General features: G+C 41.4%; 1 protein-coding gene across 1 annotated transcript in view; it reads left to right on the forward strand.

Moving 5' to 3' along the window:
- The window catches only part of furinb (furin (paired basic amino acid cleaving enzyme) b), a 95618-nt gene that overhangs the window by 3554 nt on the left and 70637 nt on the right, over positions 1 to 21427 (forward strand). The window contains 1 exon segment of the mRNA XM_053427822.1: positions 4409 to 4696. Coding sequence (XP_053283797.1) covers positions 4520 to 4696 — 177 coding nt within the window. The 5' untranslated portion in view covers positions 4409 to 4519.

Consider the following 21427-nt stretch of genomic DNA (forward strand, 5'->3'; position numbering starts at 1 on the left):
TAAAAATCTGTTATTAGCTCATAACACCTCTTCAAAGCTTTTGATCTTCAAAGCAACAAGCATGTAGAATATTTAACAATGTCAATGTTGTTGCTCAAGGGCTTAATGATGATATCGAGACAGTAATGAATGCAGTGTTGATCCATCTCCCCTCATCTTTGTATATTAGAATAGAGAGGGGGGTGTCAAAACGACAGGAATCACTCTTTGGTTATTATGTATGACACCGTGTCTTTGCTTTGGCCGCCTATTGAAGTGGTTGAGGGTGAAGGGCGCTGCTCAAGGGTGCTGCTCAAGGGCACCTCAGCTGTCAAGGAGGGGATTGCTCATTATACATTTTGCTGGGACAGAAAGTCAAAGCAAAAGGTTTTGATGGGAGCGACCTGTTGTTGCTGCTGCTGTCTGCCGCGGTTCACTTCCCCGGGAGAGAAAGTCTTTTTTTTTTCTTTTTTTGGATGAAAAGATGAAAATCTTTGATCAAAATCTCCGTCACTTCCACTACGAGATACTGAACTACATCTGGAGGTCTCTTGGTAGCTTAAAAGAGAAAGCACTGAATTAATTCTTTTAAGCTGCTGTGTTATTTTAGCACGGCACAGGTCACTTATCCACCCTTACATTTCCACTGGCTCACTCACGCAAATGTGCTTTTTTAATCCCAGAAGAGGTTATGCAACGGATTTTCTATTTTCATTCTAGTTTGGTTTCAAACGTCTTAAGTTCTCCTGTGCTTTCGAACGTTGTAGTTTCATCTGAGTTTTAGGCCTTTGATGTATATTGTAAGAGTAAACAGTGTCTTGTTAGCTCCTCTTCAGGCTGATGTGGGAGAAGGTGTTTTGGGCGTTGTGTTATTATGCGCTTGTTATTTTTTCCGCAGTGCCGTCTGAGGGTAGGAGTACCCCCACCCATCTATGCCTTTCTCTCTCAGCCTTCTCGGTGACAGCAGACCCCCTGCTCCTGTTTTCGTGACTCCAGCATAGCGTCTAATGAGCTCAGAGGAATGGCTCCACGGGAAGAGTGACAGCCCCTGGTCATGTCTCCAGCACCTGTCCTGCTGCGCGCAAATCACACCCACTCCCTAAATGTGGCTGTGAACGAGCAGATTTATACTTGAGCTTTCTACCCTTTGAATAATTTGCATTCGCCTAACTTCCAGGAAGCAAGGGATAATTGTTAGGGAGGACAGCCCTTGAGTTGGTAAATAGTTCTATAATGTTTCTCTCTTTTTTTTTTTTTTTTAAGCAAATGGATTTTAGGGAGAACTCAAGAGCAGCATTAGCTTTTCTGCAAACCAATTGCCCTGTTACTCTTCAAATGATTCACTGTCAATAGTCATTATGTCAATTAAAGTTAGTAGCGTTTAACTAAATCCTAAGTAACTTGACAAGGCCTGTGTACACTGTCGAATATCAATATGGATTCTCTCATTAAAACTGGAACGTGTTTAAATGTTTTTTTTTGTGGAGGTGTTTAACCTGGTCCAAGTTTAAGCAACGCTGTTGACTTGAATGGGCCCCATGAGGGTGTCCATTCTTACGGTTATTATCCCTTTAGTGCTGATTAAGTTCGACCTAACTTTTACCGCTGGCCTGATCAATCCTGATTGGGCCAAAATGGTGAAGTGACACATGCAGTTCTAAGATGATAAAATAAATGCAGTGTGTAATAAAGTAAACGACTTGCCCTAACTTTGATAATGTCATGATTCAAATATTCATCCATTATCTACATCAATCATCATTTGAGGGTCGCGGAGGTGCTGGAGCCGATCGCAGCTGACAAGGCAAGAGGGGCAGGTCACTGGAGAGGTATCATATCTATATAAAGAGACAAACAGCCATGCTCACGTGCACACCTACAGTCAGCCCATCAGTAAAGTAATTTGCAGTCTGCGGGGGGGCGCAGTTCTGTCGGCCAGAATCGTGATCTGAGATTGTGGAGGTTGGAAATGTTGTTTCAGTACCAATTTCATAATCGTGACAAAAATAGCACTTGGATAGACGCACCTCACCAAAACCCTAAATTCTCTGGGGTGATTGGACTGTTGAGTGGCCTTTTCCCCTTGTTACCTTGTTACTAGATGCCATCTGTTTTACCAGACTTCTTTTAGACATTTCTCAGTACTGCCAAAAAAAAATCACCTTTTAATTGGAATACACTGTGGAAGGACATTATTTGTTTCTTTCGCCTCTGAGTGCCTGTAGAGAGTCGAAACATACTCAGCCACAGACTGTGGAACTCGCTCTGTGGCAAGTTTGCTTTACCTTTCAGAAGCTCAATTGTTTTCCACAAACCGTTAATTAAACTGAACCCCCTAAAGCTTGCAATCTTTATTGCACTCCACAACTTGGAACAGAAAGGACCCCCACACTGCTGATTTGGCTTTTCTCAGAGCCTGAAGGAACGGGGGATGAAAATGTAATTTGTTCTGAGGGTGGCCATGGAGGAAAAGACCACATGGTATTTAGAATTTGAAGGGTTTATCTCCTTTGGAGTCTAATATTGTCGAGCAAATATTATGACAATCTGCTTATTCAATCGTGAGACCTGAGCACAAGGGACAGAAATATATCACTGCACAAAATAAAGGAGAGAGCGGGCTCTGTAATTTCCATTGCCTGTTTGTCCATTTGGGCAAATATATTCAGTGCAGGTGGTCACCGGAAGATGAGTCATCCTCTGAGGATCATTAATGTCCTTTTTCTGATACTGAACTGAAATTGACCTGGCAGCTAGATTTTGATATGTGTTGTGGCCTAATAGATGAAATAGGCCGGTGGTTCACTAAATCTCTATTTATGTGAACCCCTTTGGGAGAGTTTAGATATGTTAGACACTGCCATCCATCAGCGTTGGAGTTGCTGCCAAGGCACTTTGGCTGTAGCAGCTCGCAGGAGCCCATCCCTTCACTTGTTGTCTCTTTATCATCTGTAGATTGTAGTGTTCAAGAAGATGCACTGACTCACTGACTGACTGACAAAGAAAACCTACAAGAACATCTTACTATGGTGATGTGAATAACAACCATTCTACTGCACTTTGTGTAGAGCCCGAACAAAATGGATTTTTGGAGGCTGTTCGCAATTTAGAGAGTAAAACACTGTCGATACCAATGTATCGGCTGATATATGTGAACAAATCGGCTGTGATTTCTTGGAAGGTTTATGATGAATAAAATGTAATTTAGGCTTTGTTTTATTTTAAAGATTAACCACAATTTTCATTTAAATAGGTATAAATAAAAAGGAAACAAATACAACCAAAAATATAAAAATAAATAAATAAACAATATCATATTTTTTAAACATAAAATTCAGATGGATGTCTTTCCTGCATTGATTGTTTCGCGAAATGAAAGTTTTCATGTTGGTGCATTACATTAGCAAACACACACTGATAGCGTTATGTCTGTGAAAGGCTCCTATCAGCCTCTACCTCTCTGTACTTGCTAAGAGGGTTTATATGGGAAATAAGAAATTCCTATGAATTTTTCGAACAATACAACAGACTTAAATGTGTTCTTTTCACGGTGGCTTAGATCGAACCCCTGCAGCCGCTCCCATTTCTTTTCGCATCCGTCAGTGGTGTATCGGGGATTGACTCGCTGATGCCACGTCGCTGGGATCAGCAGTGGGACAGGACATGCATTTATAGCTGCCCGCATCACTTCCCTCTTCATCTTACTCAGGATGAACTGATATAACTGGTGGAGTCCCACACTTTGTCATCTCCGCTCTCATTCAGTTTCGGTTAAGTTACCGCGAAGCTTTTTCCTTTTTATGTGTGACTTAAAGGCTCCGTTTCCTTCGAGCCACAAATCAAAGGCCTGCCGAATGTCCCAGTCTGCTCAGAGAATGATACTTTTTATTTTTTTTTATCACATTTTATTTGACTGTTCAATTAAAATATGATGAACCTTTTAATACGTTAAAAAGTATTTGGTTGAGTATAAATTTAGCATTAGTTTAAAACTCAGCCGTGTCTATGTGAGAGTTTTAAATATCCTCTCCCTCAGACGCCTTGCCTGGTTGCCACAGTTGTACAGATTTGCTCGGAGCTCATTCTGTTTTCAGCAACACGCCTGTTGTATATCATTATCATACATTACCAGCCCTGGTCTGAAAAAGGGCGAGGGGATATTGAAAAATAATTCAGTTTTTGGCCCTGTAGGCCTCGTCGGTTTTGACCTTTGTGCTTTTATGAACAATTGTCTTTTTTTTGCCCTCTGAGTTTGATGGTGGGCAGTGAGTTAAGTGATGATTCATGATAAGGTCTGTGGGCGGGTTGTTTATTTCTGCTGCTGTTTTTGGTTGTTGTTTTTCCTAATGGTGTGATTCAGGTCCACGACTGACCCAGTTATGAAGGCCATGTTTTTGTTTATAGCTACCTCTGTCCTTCTTATCTCTAGGCCACTGGTCTACTTTTCTGCTGTGAGGTAGAGCAGCCCCGTCCTGCCTGGAAGGAAGAGACAGACGAACTGATAGACTGTCCCCCCCCCCCGTGAAGTGTTCTCCCTTTCATGGATGCCAGGGTGGCCCTGCTGCACCTCTGGGCAGTCCTTGTCCTCCTGACAGCTGAGCTGACGTGGATTGATGCTGCAGAGGTCTACACCAACGCTTGGGCTGTCCAGATCGTTGCCGGGCCAGAGGAGGCCGACCGCATCGCCAGGGAACATGGTTTCACCAACCTCGGCAATGTAAGTCCTTTCGAATACTACAGCTCCGGCTTGCAGGTGAACGTTAGAAAATTGTTGTACATCAAAAGCGAGCATCAGAGAGCCTGGCATGACACCTCAAGGGCCATCCTGTTCCTGAGACTGATTGCAAAAGTGTGGCCTCCTCCATTTCAGAACGCCTAAGTGGGGCATGTACGCCTTGCTGACACTCTGGCAGACAGTTGTGTTTACAGAATAGTGTCAGAAATAGACGGGAATAATAAGGCTTTTATTTTAGGGTCTAGAAGAAAAGGGTGCTTTATATAATTTTCTATGTAGGTAGGTAGGTTTTTTTATTGCCAGCACTTTGGCTTCTGTTTTTGGGGCTGGCCAAGTCATTTTAATTAACTGAGCTGTTGTGTCACAAATAGATAAAAACTGTCAGAAGAGCTAAAGAACGGGGGAGGTGGATGGTGGGTGGAGAGGGTAGTGACTTATTGTTCTTTCAGTGGTGTGTAAGGTCCCCTTGAATATCAAAAAGCGTCTGAGACTAAGCTTTTCCACGTTTGTGTTCAGCGGTTGACAGTGAGCAGCTACTTGGTCCCCTCTTCCCCTGTTGCTCCACTCGAGACTTAACTTCATTTGCATGCGTCTTTGTGGAGCTGCCGGAGTGTTACACACGCCAGTGCACAGCCTTCTGGATTACTCCCTAGAAATATGCAGAGGAGGTTGTGCATATTCCTACCCCCACTTCTCCCCATCCCAAATACAGAGGATTTCAAAAAAAATTTCAGGGTTATCTTTGCTTTTATTTATTTTGTCAAGGATAAAGCTTTGTGCAGAGCGCCAAGCCAGATCTGACTGTTGCTCAACATGTTGTCACACAGGTGCATGACAAACTGAACGAGACGTGACGATTCTCATTATTGATAAATCCCATTGAATTTAGGTTTGGATATGGATCAAGGGGCAGATCCAGGATTTTTTTTTCAGATAAAAATCTGATATTTTTAAGAGACAGATTTTTATGACTATTTGCATTTGAATGCAGATCCAAATAAAGATCGTAATCTCATGAATTTACATGTGGTTTTAAAATGGGACAGATGGCCTTGGCGAAGTTCTGATCTCTGCTGAGTGCCATTCTCATTTTAAATTGCATCCAAGGACTTCCCATTGAGCTTTTTGGTAGGGACTTACGTCCTGCTTGAATCTGGAGTTCATTTAGTATTGATCGGGATAGCTGCAGTTGCTACAACAATCTAAAACTATTGTACTGTGGACTGAATGAGATATAATGGACCCTAACGGTCTTTTACTCTTAATTGCCTCTGTAAATTCAAGATAGAGAATCAATCTTGGTGAATTGTAAGGAAAAAAATTCAATATTCTGCTCACAGAGCGCTTACACGGTGCTATAGAGCCAAAGAAGGTACATCTTTTCCCACGACAATTCTTTTTCTCGTATTCCCCCAATGTGATCACCCTCCCCCTTTTTTCTTTTTTTTTTTACATTTCTTTCTCCGGTTTATCTTTCCTTCCCTCATTTCACCCAACCACCAAGACATTTCCAGCCTCTACTCTATTAACTCACTTGATTAACAGGAATGTGTGTGTATCTTTCTATTTGCCTTCTGTAATTAGTGACTGTCTCAGAGGAGTACTGCTGGAGGTGTGCACAGGAAAGACTCCTCCAAGATGCCTGTGTGTTGCTGTATCTTTGATTCCATATGGCTGCTTGTCATTGTAGTGAACACAACAGCGTTGCAGCCACATCCAATACAATTGAAGTAACTGGTGACTGATAAGATGCCTCCAGCCTGCACTTGTGGTGTGTCGTCCAAGTGTCCGTAAGCCCAGACATTCAAATTTGACTCGTAACATCTTCATTAACACCATGTTTTTAGCCTTAATGTCGTCTGATGGCCCTTTAAGCTGCTTAGGTCCCGGAGTGTGAAAGAGCTATGTTCCCCTATTTCACAAAGAAGGTCCCAAAAACAACACCAGTCACTTTACCTCAAACAAGCAACACTTTTGCCCGTGGTTCTGCGTTACCTGACATTGGAGCTCACAGTGGCTGACTCCTTAATTTTGTTAAAACTGAAGAAATGTTAGACTGGAGTTTCTTTTTGCACTTTTGGTGTGAAAGAGAAAGATATTTCAACAGGGGATATATATGTCGACAAATTTGGAGAGGGTGAAGGTGGATAATAAAAGAAGAGAAGGATAGAGAGTGGAAAGAATTGAGATAATTGACACATTCCCGCTGGAAAAATATGAGCAGAGAGACACGAGGACGTGTGGGAGAGACTAGCGAGAGAAAAAGAGGAAGATAGCTAATGGACTTTTGGATGGCTCGAAGGGTGAAATTTAGTATTATCCACGGTGTGGAATAGGATTTTGTGGGAGTACCTCTTCAGTCATTGTTTCACAGAGGCATCCAAGTAAGTTTTATTTTAATCTATAGTCCCTGAGTGGGTGCTGTGAGAGTGGGATGATCTACGGGCTATGTGCAGTGTCTATGCTCCGACAGTGCAGTGTTGGGTTATGTGAGGGCTTGGGTTCGACGAGGGATCAGTGGTTTTTCCCATTATCTTTAGGGGTGTTCTACAGGGCATTTGAAAAAAACCCAGAGAACTGATGTATACACATTAAGTAATGGGGTTTTAATCACCAATGTGTAACAGGATCGTCATGTAACTGGTTTTATTGTTGGCTATAGTGCGGCCTCTGAGGGGCCTTATTGTCTAAAAGTGTTTGCAGTAGGGGGTGTAATGATTTTTAGAGCCCTACCCATTTATAGGTTTACCGATTTAAAAGAAATGAGCCTAAGTGTTTATGATTTCTTTTATTTTACAGAATAAACAACGCATGAACAGATGTGAATTTATCTTTACATTTAACATAAAAAGTATTTATGTTTATTTGGTTTATTAAAATATCCTTTATGGTTAAACTGTAAAAACATCAAGCCACAAATAAATCTTTGTCATTAGGTTTTGTTAACAGCATCGAGTTGTCATCGCCAAATATATACATTTTTAAATAGCATCTTAAATAGTAAATTATTTAACTCCCTAATAATTGGGAAACCGTGGTACAACCATCCACAGTCTCGTATCGTAATACATGAACTTAACCATGAAACCAACCTGCTGCCCCCTCTGCAGCCTGTTCACTTCTCATTACTTGAGTAATATGACAAAACTCGTTTTCATTCCACATCAAACACTATAACACAAATACTCCACATTTCACCTATTTTATTGTTTCACAACTGCATGTGTCTTGTGACTATACTGGTCCAAATGATCCCACCTGCAGTTAAGCTTGTCGCTGTAGCTTAATAAGCTCTAGACGGATTCCAGCCCCTGCAGACTGCAGACCCCTGGGGCACCTTCAAGTCACCAGTGTGGGAACCTGCTGGTCAACCCCCTCAAAGGATCCTGCAGTGTGGACATTTTCCCTCTGGGTAAATAACTTATGACAACGCTGGTGTTATGTTATCGCTGCGGACAGCCTCACGCACAAGGTGTGTCAGTAGTTTCCTCTCAACGCTGCCCCCTTTAATCTGTAATCTGGGACAAATGTTACACTCTTAATTAGCAGAAACACTTGTGACGTTTCAGTTTAATTATTCCTGAGTGGATGTGAGGAGGAGAGTGCTTGTGTATGCGTCGTTTGTGTGTGTACGCATGTTCAATAACAAGGGCTGTAGTGTAAATGTCACTGAGACTTCCTAGTGTGCATCGGCATTTAAGTTGACATTGAGCATTGTTATATCTGTTTCTCTCTAATGTGTTCAATAGTGGGTTTTTTCTTTTCAATAATGCTTTTGTGTTTGCGGGGGAGTTGCAGACCAGGGTTCAGAGCTAAATGTCATGTTGTGTTCTCGGTGAGCCGAGTCAGAATCACTGTTCTTATGCGGATGGGCAGGCTCTGTGGGCGTGGATAGACTGAATCACCCCACACTTTGAAGAAGACATCTAACGCCACTCTGGCTGGCTCCCTGTCCCTCTGTCCCTCTGTCCCTCTGTCTGTCTGTCACCATCGCCAAATTGGTCTCTTTGTGTTCATAGGTAATTTATTTATTTGACAAATGATACCAGTAGGTTGGATATCGATTGGTCTGCTCCGATACTGGTGCTAAAACAATTAGTTTCAAATTGGTCTGGTGTGTAAATGGTGCTAGAACCAACACTTTTTTTCTAAAACAAAACGAAATTTGACATAGTAACTATTAACAGTTTGAGGTATACGTATCTTAAATATTCAAATAGAAATGGGTGCAGTACTTTCATACAAAAATAACATTATAAATAAAACCTAACACAACTAGAATGATGTAACACTAAATAGATGTTTCAGTGCTTAATACAGCAAAAATACTCCAGCTCCAATCGTGATATTTCATACCAACATAGCAACATTTTCATACCATCCCAGCTCCTCCCTTTACACTGGATTGTTTTCAAACATTTCCCACACGTGCCAATGCCGAGATTTTATCGTGCGAGATACAGGCTCAATATAGACTGTTCAGCTTTAGGCATATGTTGTTGTGTCAACTCGAGTTTGAGGTAGCTGCTAGACAACTGTAGGCTAATGTAACGTGCTGCCAGAGCCATGTAGAGAGTGTGTTGCCACTAGAGTTAAATGTTATGTTACCAAGGCTTGTGGAGCAAAGTTTGTGTTGCCTCCAAGCACGGCAACTATTTCAGAGCAAAGCAAATCTGTATCGGAAAGATTTCCGTAGCCAACCCCAGTAGATATATACTATCGCCCTCTGCAGGAACACTCCTCTGACTCTTGTGCTGCAGAGATAACAGGTCATTTCCACGTAGTTAGAAAACATTCGATTGCAGTCAGCTTGTGTCAGATGATTGCTCTGTAATATTCCTTCAAAATCCAATACTCTTGCTCCAGACCCCTGTTTTTCAATTTCATACCAGCACGGCCCCAAATAGACACAAATGAACATTTGCTCTGTGCTAGTTGGAATGTGATTTGGTCCAAGGCCTTTGTCCATTACCCTCGACGTTACCGTGCCAACTATGTGATGCACCAGCCCACTGGCCAGCTCTCCCTCTCTCCCTGGCTTCCCTCATTCAATTCTATTCAAATGAGCTACCCCTGGCATCAAATGTAAAGGAAATAAACACATTAACATACATCTCACTCAGTTTTCTTTTTTCCTTCCCTTTTCTGGACGACCGCCCTGGTGGCTGCGGGAGATGGTCACAACCTATCAGGACTGAGCCCATGCCTTATTGCTTATGAAGTGACAGTGATGCTTTTAAGAATGTACAAGGGCAGCCGGCTCTCTGGGTGAGGAGAGTGTGATTATTTTACATTCAAATGTGATTTGTACAGAGAGCCCTGTCAGATGGGCTGATTATATCAGACAGCGCCGATGCTCTTACCCTACTTTAATTTGCCGTGAGTGCGATTGGGAGGTCTCTCTCTCTCTCTCTGTGTGTGTGTGTGTGCTAGTGTGTGTGTCTTTTTTTTGACTAGCTGAAGTTTTTGTCCTCATTTTAAGGTAATACTTTATTAAAAGGAACATCAGAACTACTCTATCTCTCAAAGTCAGATCTGTGTTCTCTGCCTATTGATTTCCCCCCCAGTGCATTGCGTGCTAAGCTGTTCATATCCCTCCACCTCAACTCATAAACCCACACTACACTGCTCTGCAGCTGCACCTCCACTATTTGCTGTCCTCTATTTCCCCCAGGACCTTGAAGAGGAGGACAGGGAGAGCTCAGAGTTTCTTTTGCTAGATCCCACAAATGTCTAAAGTAATTTTCAGAATGATTTGTCTGTCCTCTTCTTTTCTTTTGTTCTTTACTTAATAGCTACATTTTTTTTGTTCCCTCCTATAATTATCCACTTAGCTTTTTTGCTGAATGTTAATTATTTTTTTTTTAAGATCATGCAGAACTAATTAGTTTTGCATTGTCCCTGCAAACAAGCATTCATATTAAAATTTTAATTTAACACGGATGAGCAAACCAGTTAAAACAAATGTTTGACACCCCGTCGCTTCATGTTTCATATTGATGCCACCAAAATGAATATAATGACCAAACTGACAACATCAACACAACTTTGAATACAGGCTAAAGAGGCCTGGGAGGAGGCAGAGCATGTTTAGTGATAATTGCATGTAATCGAAACGTGTTTGATTAAGCTGACATAGAGATAAGATGTTTTCAATGGCTTCAACTTATCAATACAGCAAGAAACACCTATGAAATGTATCACTTCATATGATGCAATTATACATGTTGAATTACTTTGATTTGTAATAATGCAGCTCTATTTCCTTTGTGTTTTTTATCGTCTGTTTACTGTTCCAGCTGGTTGGGTTATACTGTTATTGTTCTCATTGTTCTTAATTCAGAATATTAATATTCCTACAGACTGATTGATGAGCATTGTCCTAATTTGCTTCTGCCCTCGTAGCACAATTTCTTCCCTGGCGTCATTAAGCTTGCATGAAATGAGTTTCCAGAAACCACAGAGATTTCAAGAGAGCATCAGATCCGTATCTCCCTCTTAAACACTGTCTCTTTTCTTTCTCGTCTTTTTTCCTTGCCCTCTTTACCTCCCTGTGCTCCTCTGAGCTCATTCCCCTGTGTGTAGGGCTGTGACTGTACATCACATGCATACAGCAGCAGCCATCAATTTGGGCAAATTGCTTTTGAAAGTTTATGAAACGGTGTTGTTCCACTTTTAGAAAAAAAGACACATTTTGTGGATCAGCTCACACTCGTGTGAATTTGACTCGCACAGTACTTGAAAGGCTGTTGAGCTTGAATGGTCAATTTTTGTCAGAACCTGCATTTTGTGATCTCTAATCGTTATAAAAACAGCTCGACTACAGAGCGCCCCTTGTTAAATCAATGCATGAACACATAAAAAAAGAGTGGTTATTTTTTTGTGGGGTTGCTTGTTTACTCTTGCACCTAGATGCTGGGTGCTGAAATATTCCCATGGGGTTTAAAATAGATGGATATGAAATATTGAGGTTGTGTATCCGTACATAGAGTATTTTATTAAAAATGGCTTCACACCAGGCTTTTCGGTGTATTACCATATATTGCATAGACTGTTCATAAAAATAGCCAACAGGACAGCTCCTCAAAAGTGAAACGAAAGTATCTCGACCTGGCGGCTGCAGCATCCATGTCCTGGAATGGGGAATGGAACAAACGAAAAAGTCAGAGTAAGCGTCAAATAAATTTTTCTCTTTTTAGCTTTTAGCTTTTTCCTATAACACCTATTTTAGTTCTCAAATTTGGTTTTGATTAGTTATTTGATGCTATAAAAATGGGGTGAAACACTATGATTCAAAGCTGAGACTGACTTGTGATTGGTCGAGCGTGTGCATGGGCAGGACCTCCAGCCTCTGGCTACAAATGCACAAGATGGCGATGTTCGCACCCAGAGCATTTTAATTCAATTTCTGGATTGGGGCAGGAAACGGAGACGAGTCGTCCATCTTTATATGCAGACCATGATTGAGAGATACTTTGTAATCCACTTGTAATGTGCCAACAGTAACATCTAAATAATACTTACAAATTCATCGACATTGTTCATGTTTAAAATTTACAATGAGTGACCGAGTATGTTAGTGAATGATAAGGGACGTACTGATGTCTAAGATCTCAATGAATACCTTCCTGGCTGTTGTTGAGTATTGACACATTCTTTTCTCCCTCTCCGTGTGTATGTATATTAACGGTGGTTAGCCATGTGAAGGTGCAACCCCAGCTCACTGCCTCACAGTCTTTTTACCAAAGCCCCTGCGACCACCTGGCACACCAAACTACCGCCTGCTCTGGCATTAGGTTGCCATGGAGAAAATTGCCAGCATTTTATTTCCTGCGGAGTGACTTCAGAGCGAGGAGCGAGGTCATTTTATCTTGGCAATGCAATATCGCTCCCTGTTCTAGATAGAGAGGGGGTTCACTTGCGGCCGCTATTTGTGCTTAATTATGAAATTTAAACGAGACTACCAAAGTGAATGCACTTTATCCGTCTTTGTTAGGGGCACTTGAGATATTTTTAACTGTATGCCTGCATCATTCTCTTGCTACCACCGTATCCCATAAAATCCACTGGGATCATTTGCTTTGCAGTCTTCTCATTTGCCTCCGTCGCTCTCTGCTATTTTACCTCTTATCCTCATAAATCTCTTCCTTTCTCAAAACCTACGATATTTTCCAGTTTCCTGCAGGTCTGGTCTCCAGTCTCACCGCCTCTGTCTCGTCTTTCCTCCGAGCGGCCCCTCCCTCCCTCCCTCTCCTCCCTTTCTTCTCCCTCCAGCTTCCACTTTATTTCAGTGTTTACTGATCTGAGTGAAGTGCACCTCCATGTCCCAGAGCTGTCTCTCATTTAAATGCACTACTTCATTACATGGAGCCTGCAGCCACAGACCTTTCAGCTGTTTGCAAGAACGTCCTCCAGAAATGGGTTGGTGCTGTGCCAGGGATGTGCAGAAATCATTACTCAAAAGGTACTAGGAACTATGTTTTATAACCAAAGAATCTTTGACCTATAAAAGTGATTCTTATGGTGCCACTAACAGCGCGTTAGGAATCGGTTTGCAGTCAGGCCTGGGTTTGAACAGGAAGAGATTCAGTGTTTTCCTCTGGGATGGAGTTGTAGTATGTGAAGTATATGTAGTGGTGAAGCGAAAATCAGTTTTTTGTGTGCATGTTCATATTTATGTGTGTGTCGCACATGCAAAAACATTTCAAAGTATGCTCTGCCTGGAGGCTTCTATGTATCTGCCAGCTCCAGAAGGCCTCTTGAGGCCTGAGTGCTTAAGAACATCTGTGTGCAGTTATTAACACGGACAATATCTGTCTCGCTCGGGGGCCTCAAGATTGAGAAAAATACTAATTTATTAAATATAATAAAAGTATAATCTTTTCCACAATTATTGGCACTTACTGAACAAGAAAAATGTAATGGCCAGCAGCAAGCCACATATCATTCATTTTTCCAGAACCTGTTAATTTACTTAAACGTAATGACATATTCATTTATGAAATAACCACGTACAACATTCCTTTCCAAATAATGGGTGTAACATTTAAACTGCAATGAGCGAATATTTCTGCTTTCTTCGAGATTGACAGCTTCCCCACGTCACATATTGACTGCATTTATAAAGCCGTTTTCCAGTCTTATCAACCACTCAAAGCGCTTTACAATACAAGTCACATTCACCCATGAACACATTCATACGATGCTAAATATGTGTTTATTATGTGTTTCCATGCCATCCAATGTGTGCGTTTGTTGTGAAGCTGCTTAGCTATTTTCCTTTCCGCAAACAACAACCCAGAATCTTTGATCAGCATCGCTTCGCTCAGTGGTGACATCTGCTCGCTGTTAAAATCACCATGCTGTCATTATCAGGTAGGTAGGAGCGATGCTGCTCATTTAAATTCTATACTCACACATGTGTGAATTGACCTGGATAAGCAGCATACGTACAGCGCAAAAATGATATAAGGTTTTCTAAAGAGAACAGACAGCCCTCTCCTCTCCAGCAGCAGCTTCATGTCACTGTTGGGGAAATGCAGGGGAAACACTGAGGCCAGAGAGAGCATTGTTGTTGCTCCTGTGGATGTGGTGGCTGGATGACTCAGATCAGACCATACAGATCAATCGCGTGGAAAAGGCTTTAGTCTGTCGGACTGCTCTCTGCTCCTCTGAGACGTGGAAGCAGCCATGCGTGTGTTCGTTGTCTTCCTCCGTTCAAGTCGCTTTTCTTCAGGCAGACCTTTTTTCAAAAACTACCCACATTCATAATCTGCCCATTATTGACTTAAGACGGCTCACAGTAAATTGAAGATAGGACTTTCTTTTTGTAAGGCAGTGGCTTTTGTTCACGGAGATGAATGTAGCTACAATGTAATTTGGCCTCGGCCTCAGCTCCCACCACTAATGCTAGTTACTGTCGACAATACTTCACTCCCGCACTGTTACATGCAGTATATGCTGAGTTTTAAATGAGAGTGCAGTGTAAACTTAGCTGTGAATCACCATTAGCTGGACGTAACATTTGCCAGCAAACTTGGAGCTTTTTGTACAGCTGTTGTTCATTCGCTGGTCTGTCTTTATTTACACTCTTATGTCAGAGTCTACAATATTGTATTTGTACTTGTATTTGCTGGTCCTTGGGGAAATTAAAAGAGATTTGAAAACAACAGAACATTGAATATGAGTCCAACAACAGCTGATTCAGCTCCCTAGTCCTTTCACCACCGGCACACTGGTTAGAGGCCCCAGCTCCAGGAAGGAAATTCATTCCAGCTCTCGTGTGCAGCACGCACCATCACATAAATCAGCCTGGGAACATGTGATAAATTTCACTATATTCTCTCAATATTCTAATGTGATGCATATTCAATATTATTTCTTTACATCACAGTTGGCCCAGAATAACATCATATTTTTTTCATGATCTTGTAAGACGTGTTTGAGAATCTTTCATGTCAAGCAACCGGAGAGCTCTATTCTCTGATTTCTGATTTAACATCAAAGATCTCTGGCTCATCATGATTTTATCAATGTATATATATATATGATTTACCTCAGAGAGTAAATGCAAATGTATCAAATAATTCCTGAAATCTCTGTGGCTGTATGTGCATATATCTAGGACTGTTTATCTTATCGGCTTAACGTTTGACATGTGTATCGTTAAGGGTCCGAGGACGTGCATTTGGTGCAATTTGGAAATGTGATAGTTCAACATTAATACTTTGAATAAACAGGTGAGCAGCTACTTACTACTACTACTTACTCTTCAATTTAAGTTAAGATAAGATAAGATAAATGTACTTTATTAGTCCCACAATGGGTGAATTTGCAGTATTACAGAAGCAAGAGTCAAAAAGACAACAATAAGTAATATAAGTGTTAGGAATATAAAAAATAAAGAGAGATATTGAAATGTATGAATGTGATTAAAGTAGTATGCAGTGTAAAAATAATATATATGCAGTTTGAGATTATGCACATGAACCGTTGATATTGCACAGACAGATGAATATTGCACAGTTGAGACTTAAAATGATAAAGTGCCGTCCATAATAATTGTGGTGAATGTAGTTTTTACCATGAGCAGAGCTGGTTGTCACTTTGTGGACAGCTGATTCTCCATTGTCTCTGTACTGAGTCAAGCTCTGAACCAACAGGTGAACAGCTCTTTGTGCAGTAGCGGGGCCGCAGCTTCATGGTTACTTCAGGGCACTTTTGCAGTTTCAGAAAGAAAGCTGCAACCACCACAGTTATGCTGAGGAAGCATCTCTGAGCAGTGAGAGCCCGCGCCCTGCAGAGCTCCAGGGAACAGTTAAGGGGGTTACATTTGTGAGACACTTGTGAGTGTGGACGTCGCCCCTAATTTTCTGCCTCTGTGTGGACTTGTGTGCTACAGCCCTCGTAACAACTCTGCTACGGTGGAGTAAGTGGATTTGTAAGAAGAACAACTACACGGCCGTGTTGTCCACAGCTGTCTGTGTACATGTGTGCGATGGAGAATAATGGAGGCTTGTCTCAGGGGATGATGATGGAGGGGAAAGCACCGCTCATTCACTCATTCCGCTCATCGTTCTTCCCTCCCAGGAACTTTCGGTCTCAAGCTTGTGTCTCTGATCTCTAGTCCAAGGATGCCCACAGTCATTTGTACTCCATGAATTTAACTGTCAAGGTGTCGGCCTGATGGCGCAACACTCAGGTATATGTTTCAGAGTAATCAATGGGCGCTGACCAGTTTAAAAGTTGGTTTAATGTTCGGTCACAATCGCTATGTGCCCCCCAAAAACATTTCACAGTAAATACCACTGAAGCACTTAGAGAGGCACTACTTTTGAATTCCTCTGTAGGCGTGTAATGATTCATTGATTGCTCTGATGCATCAGTTCTAAATTATGCCAATTGAATTCATTGATCTGCTAAAAGAAATAATCAAATTGCTCTAGCTTCAGTAACAATCAATTTGAAACACTTTGAAGTGCAATAATCAAGATGGACCCAATCAGTCCTTTGCCAGGATTAAAAAGCAGAAACTGGCTTAATTAGCGCTTCTACCATTAGAGCCAGCCCTCTTAGTGCCACACAAAGTAATACAAATGTTACGACTATTAGTGCTATTGTCACTACTACTACACATACTGCTGCCACTCTCACAGCCACACATAATATTACCACCCGGAGCATGATGTGCAATCACCAGGGAAACACATTTCTTTAATGTATGCAACAAATTGGTCATAAATGAAAACAATAATATTAATCCCTCCTGAGGCTTAATGCCAACTTGAATATGTAATTAAATCGCCATCAAGCCACAAATCCACCAACCTTCTGTACTAAGCCTTTTTCAATATGCAAAAAAAGCTTCTCATTCATTGCAGCTTCACTGCTAAGCTAAGGGGCTCACCCCTTCATCTGCCTACAGGTGTGGAAAATGAAGAAAAGAAACTACGCCACACTGATCTTGAGTCAGCCTTGGGCTCCTCGCTTGGGGAATAACCTCCAGGCATTAGTATGCCACAAAGGAGCTTCTCGAGCAATGCGGGTGTGAAGAGTTAGCTTATTTACTGCAGCAGACTCGCTTGCTATGACGTACTTCCGGATTAACTTGTACCTACGCTGTGCCTGAGTTACTGCTCAGCCATGTTCTTCTCCCCACAACTAATGAGAAGGGCACTCAAGAGGATGCAATCGTCCACCAAGGCCCACAAATCCCCTGATGAAACCATGTCTAAATTCACTTTGAACTACACACACTCACAAAGACCAGATGCCTGAACATGCTTGCTTTTTTTCATCGTTCCTCGAATTATTCTGTAAGCAACCAGGAAAATGTAGAAAAATGCAGCAATGTTTCAAATAAAAAGAAGAAAAACTAAATTCTGTAAGCGACCCACGATCCGGATCCGCATCAAATTTTAATGAGTTCTTCCATGAATCATTCCCTGCCCCTCTGTAAAATTCAAGGAAATTGTTTTTTTTCAACAAACAAACCTTGGTGAAGGTTTCAATCAAAAGACATTTCCCTTCCACCCTTTTTACGACTTTGATTCTATGATCCTGGCTTTGTGAAAATATTAGAAATCCAACATGCGTCGGTATCAGGAGGGTTGAAATAAAATAAGAATTTGTAATTAAACAGTGCAGAAGAAGTTGAGGGGGAAGATCAGATGCTCAGGCGGTATTACATTCTGCTTGAAGAACTAACACCTCCTTGTATTCCAGCTCCACTAAAACCTATAACAGCAAAGATTGTTCAGTGTGTTATTAAGAAGTTATTAGTTTCCTGTTCTGCTGTACAGCCATGTTCTGTTATCTTTTGTGGAATGTGTCATATCTCTGGATAACTCAACGGTATCTCGGTATTTTCAGAATTCGATTTTTCATTTCTTGAATTTCATATCCTGTTTGGATGTGGAAGTTTTCTTTTAATCTAACATATATATCAGCAGTGATGAAACGTTGTTATTTGATCAAATTAATAAATCTCAATTGCAGTTCGTCAAAGGGCCAAATGATGGTTCATTTGGCCCTTTGACCTTACAATTACTCAAGAATAACTGGGGGTTGACACTTCACGGACCATTTCCTTTATTGATTGTTCTGCCATGTTAGTTTGTGATTTTTAATGGTTGTATTGTTTCTGTAGAGACTGGTGCATCAATCAAGGACCAGCATGCCATCTTTTTGTATTTTACTTCAGGGGATCTTTAATGTTAGAGAAGAAAAAAGAAAAGCCACTGAGCATTGTTTTTCTCCAGGAGCAAACAAATGGCCTCCTGTGTTGAGCTGTGTTTCAGGGAGAAATACCATTTTCATTCTCCATTAATAAGCAAACGACAAAAACTCCAGAAAGCATCTACAACGATTTATTGTCACACAGCCCGGCCCCCTGACTGTGATCCACCAGCTCGCTTTCCTCTCTCTCTTTTTTCCCCTTATCCTAAAGAAATGTCTGATAAGCTGTTATGATGCTGGGAAAAAAAACCTTTTCTGCAGAGCAATGTGTACTTTGCGCCGCTGTAAAGGTAATATGACCTTTTCAGGAAAGCAGCGAGGCGAAGGAAAAAGGTCTGCGAGGCTGGAGATATCAGGCTCCCCTCTGTAGCGTGACACTTGGTCAATTGCAGGCTGATTCGATTTAGAGAGAGACAAGACAGAGAGCGATAGTGAAATAACGAAGCAGCTGGCCCTCTCTGACTCGGCCGGTGAAGCTTCCTCCTGGACATTACAGACAGTCGGCGCGTTCGTTTTTCATCAATAACTGTTTGTAGAGGACAGTGAGCTCGTTCTGTAACGTTCTCTGTCCATTAGTAACCATTTGTGGCTTAAACAGACAGTGTGGTCCAATTCAATTTACACATCGATAAACCACGATATTAAAGCAGGTTATCGGCTTTAAAGGCGTGGCTGATTCCTAAAGCGGGGCTGCAGATGTTTACCAGAGTTCATTCTTTGCCATCGGTTTTTCAATTAAAAGTATTTTGTAGGTCCAGATAGAGTTTTTAAATATAGGGAGAACTTCCACTCTCTCAACTGGGTGGTAGCGAGATAGTCAGACTAAACGGAGCTGTAGCTCTAAAATTTTACATTTTATATAACAACGATTAGAAGATCTTTCATTTTTCAAACTTTTTTTTCTATGATATTTTGGAGCCTTTATTGTTAATAATTTCAAACATCAGAAAGGGGAGAGAGAGAGTGCAGAAGAAATGCAGCAAAGAGCCGGTTTGGAAGTGAACCTGCATGAGCACTCAAGCCTCCATACATCCGGAGCCCACTCACCCATGAGAGCTACTAAGTGACATTCGCAATTTGGTTTTTGCCAGAGGATGTTTTTGTCTGAGCATAGGATCTGGTTTTTAGCACCAACCCAACCATCAGAACCCCTTCTACATTTGCCAGTTTTGTAATTGGCTGTCCAACACGATGATCCTCTTGATCCTCCTTTAGATGGTCATTTGACTTCATTCACATTCCTGTGAAGGAGCGAAGTGCTAGTTTGTTAAGTATGTGTTTTGTCATTTAAATTTCAACTCTGATATATAATCAATACTACGTTTGCGGAAAAATTTAATTAAATGGGGCCTGTAGTCTAGAACCAGGTATAGATAGTTATTTATTCACAGTTTAGGTCCATTCACTCAAATTCATTAAGTACTTATCGCCCTCAAGGTGAATTGCAGCTAATTTCTGTACAACATCATTAATAGAAGGTGGACAGGCTTCTTGTTGACAGGCTCTGGTTATTCTCCGTATCTCTGTGGCTTGTATACCAAGTAGTACCTGACCAGTGTGACTTGCTTGAACAAACATGCAAATTAAAACTACTTCATAACCTGTGTGGATTTAAACATTTGAAATCTAAATATTTATGTAATTAATGGCCAGTGATGCATGCTGCGCCAATAGAGGGTTCTAAGGTGATGTAAGGGTGGATGGGTTGCGTGGGTGCTATCATGCAGCTCCTCACCCAGGGATAGGAGGCGTGTGTAGTAGCTATAATACACCCTCTCAGCCTGAATAATGTAGAAAGGGTGCCTGCCATGTGGAAAGAATACTGTTCACAGCAGAGTTAGAATGCAGAATACCTCCACAGCGTTCGCTCCCGTTTCCACTCTCTCTTCTGAATCCTTTGTGGACAAAAGGTGGAACAGCTTGAGCGCTTCTCTCTCAAATTTTAAACGACGGAGGGGCTTCCACAGATTATATCCTCTAAAATAAAACTGACATTAAAGAATGGAGCAAATGACCCAGAACATACCAGGGGCTTTCTGTTCAAATGGCGCCGCCACCCTCTGGCTCTTAGCTCTTGGTAAAGAGTGTGTCTCAGGGAAACAGTTATTTAGGCCGGGACTGTGGAACGACACCTCAGTAGGCCTAGTTTATCAAATGCAGAAGCTTCTGTCTGTTTTCACATGAAGCCCTGAGCTCATTGTCTTCACCTCCAATGAATTTCTCCTCTGCACACAAAGCCACTAAAATATACCATTATCTTAGACGGCTCCCTTAACCCTGATATAAGACAGACAATTTCCACACATCTTGAAGTGAGTAAGTATATTAATATACACTCTGGGCTTGTGTTGAGGAGTAATATGCCAATTTCTTAAAGGCGTCCTCATTAAGAAGTAGTATAGAATAGTGAGCGCTATAAATTTCTGGTTTATATCATACTGTTATAAGAAATATGACTGCATGATTCATGTCCATTTTATGTGTACCCTCGTAGCTACTGTAAAGCCCCCCCCCGTCTCCCGCCATGAATCATTCCTCCATCTGTGCTGCATTACTAGCACAATGGAGGCTGCAAGCGATTCTATAACAGATGTTGTACAGTGGAACTGATGCAGCATGTCGTATTACAGAACTATTTAATTCCCCAAACTGCAACTTTTAGCTGTGCAGCAGTGGTTTCGTTTAGCCAGGCCATTGTGCATACAGCAGAAGAATATTTAAGCTTGGGCGGTGCAGTAAAATTGTTATTGCTAAACTAGTCGCAAATGTGAGTGGAGTTGTGTAACCTCATTCCGCATGCGTGTGTGTAATCAGATTTGTAAATGTATAAAACATTAGCTTATTGTGTACTGAGATAAATAAGCGTTATGGAAAAACCCATACGCCTGTTTCTGTTTCCAGATTTGCAAGCGTAGGGAGATTTGTGAATGTGCAGACAAATCTGTAAATGTGTACACAGATATTAAATGGTGATTA

This window comes from Pleuronectes platessa, chromosome 7, assembly GCF_947347685.1.
Source record: "Pleuronectes platessa chromosome 7, fPlePla1.1, whole genome shotgun sequence".
NCBI classification, from domain to species: Eukaryota; Metazoa; Chordata; class Actinopteri; order Pleuronectiformes; family Pleuronectidae; genus Pleuronectes; species Pleuronectes platessa.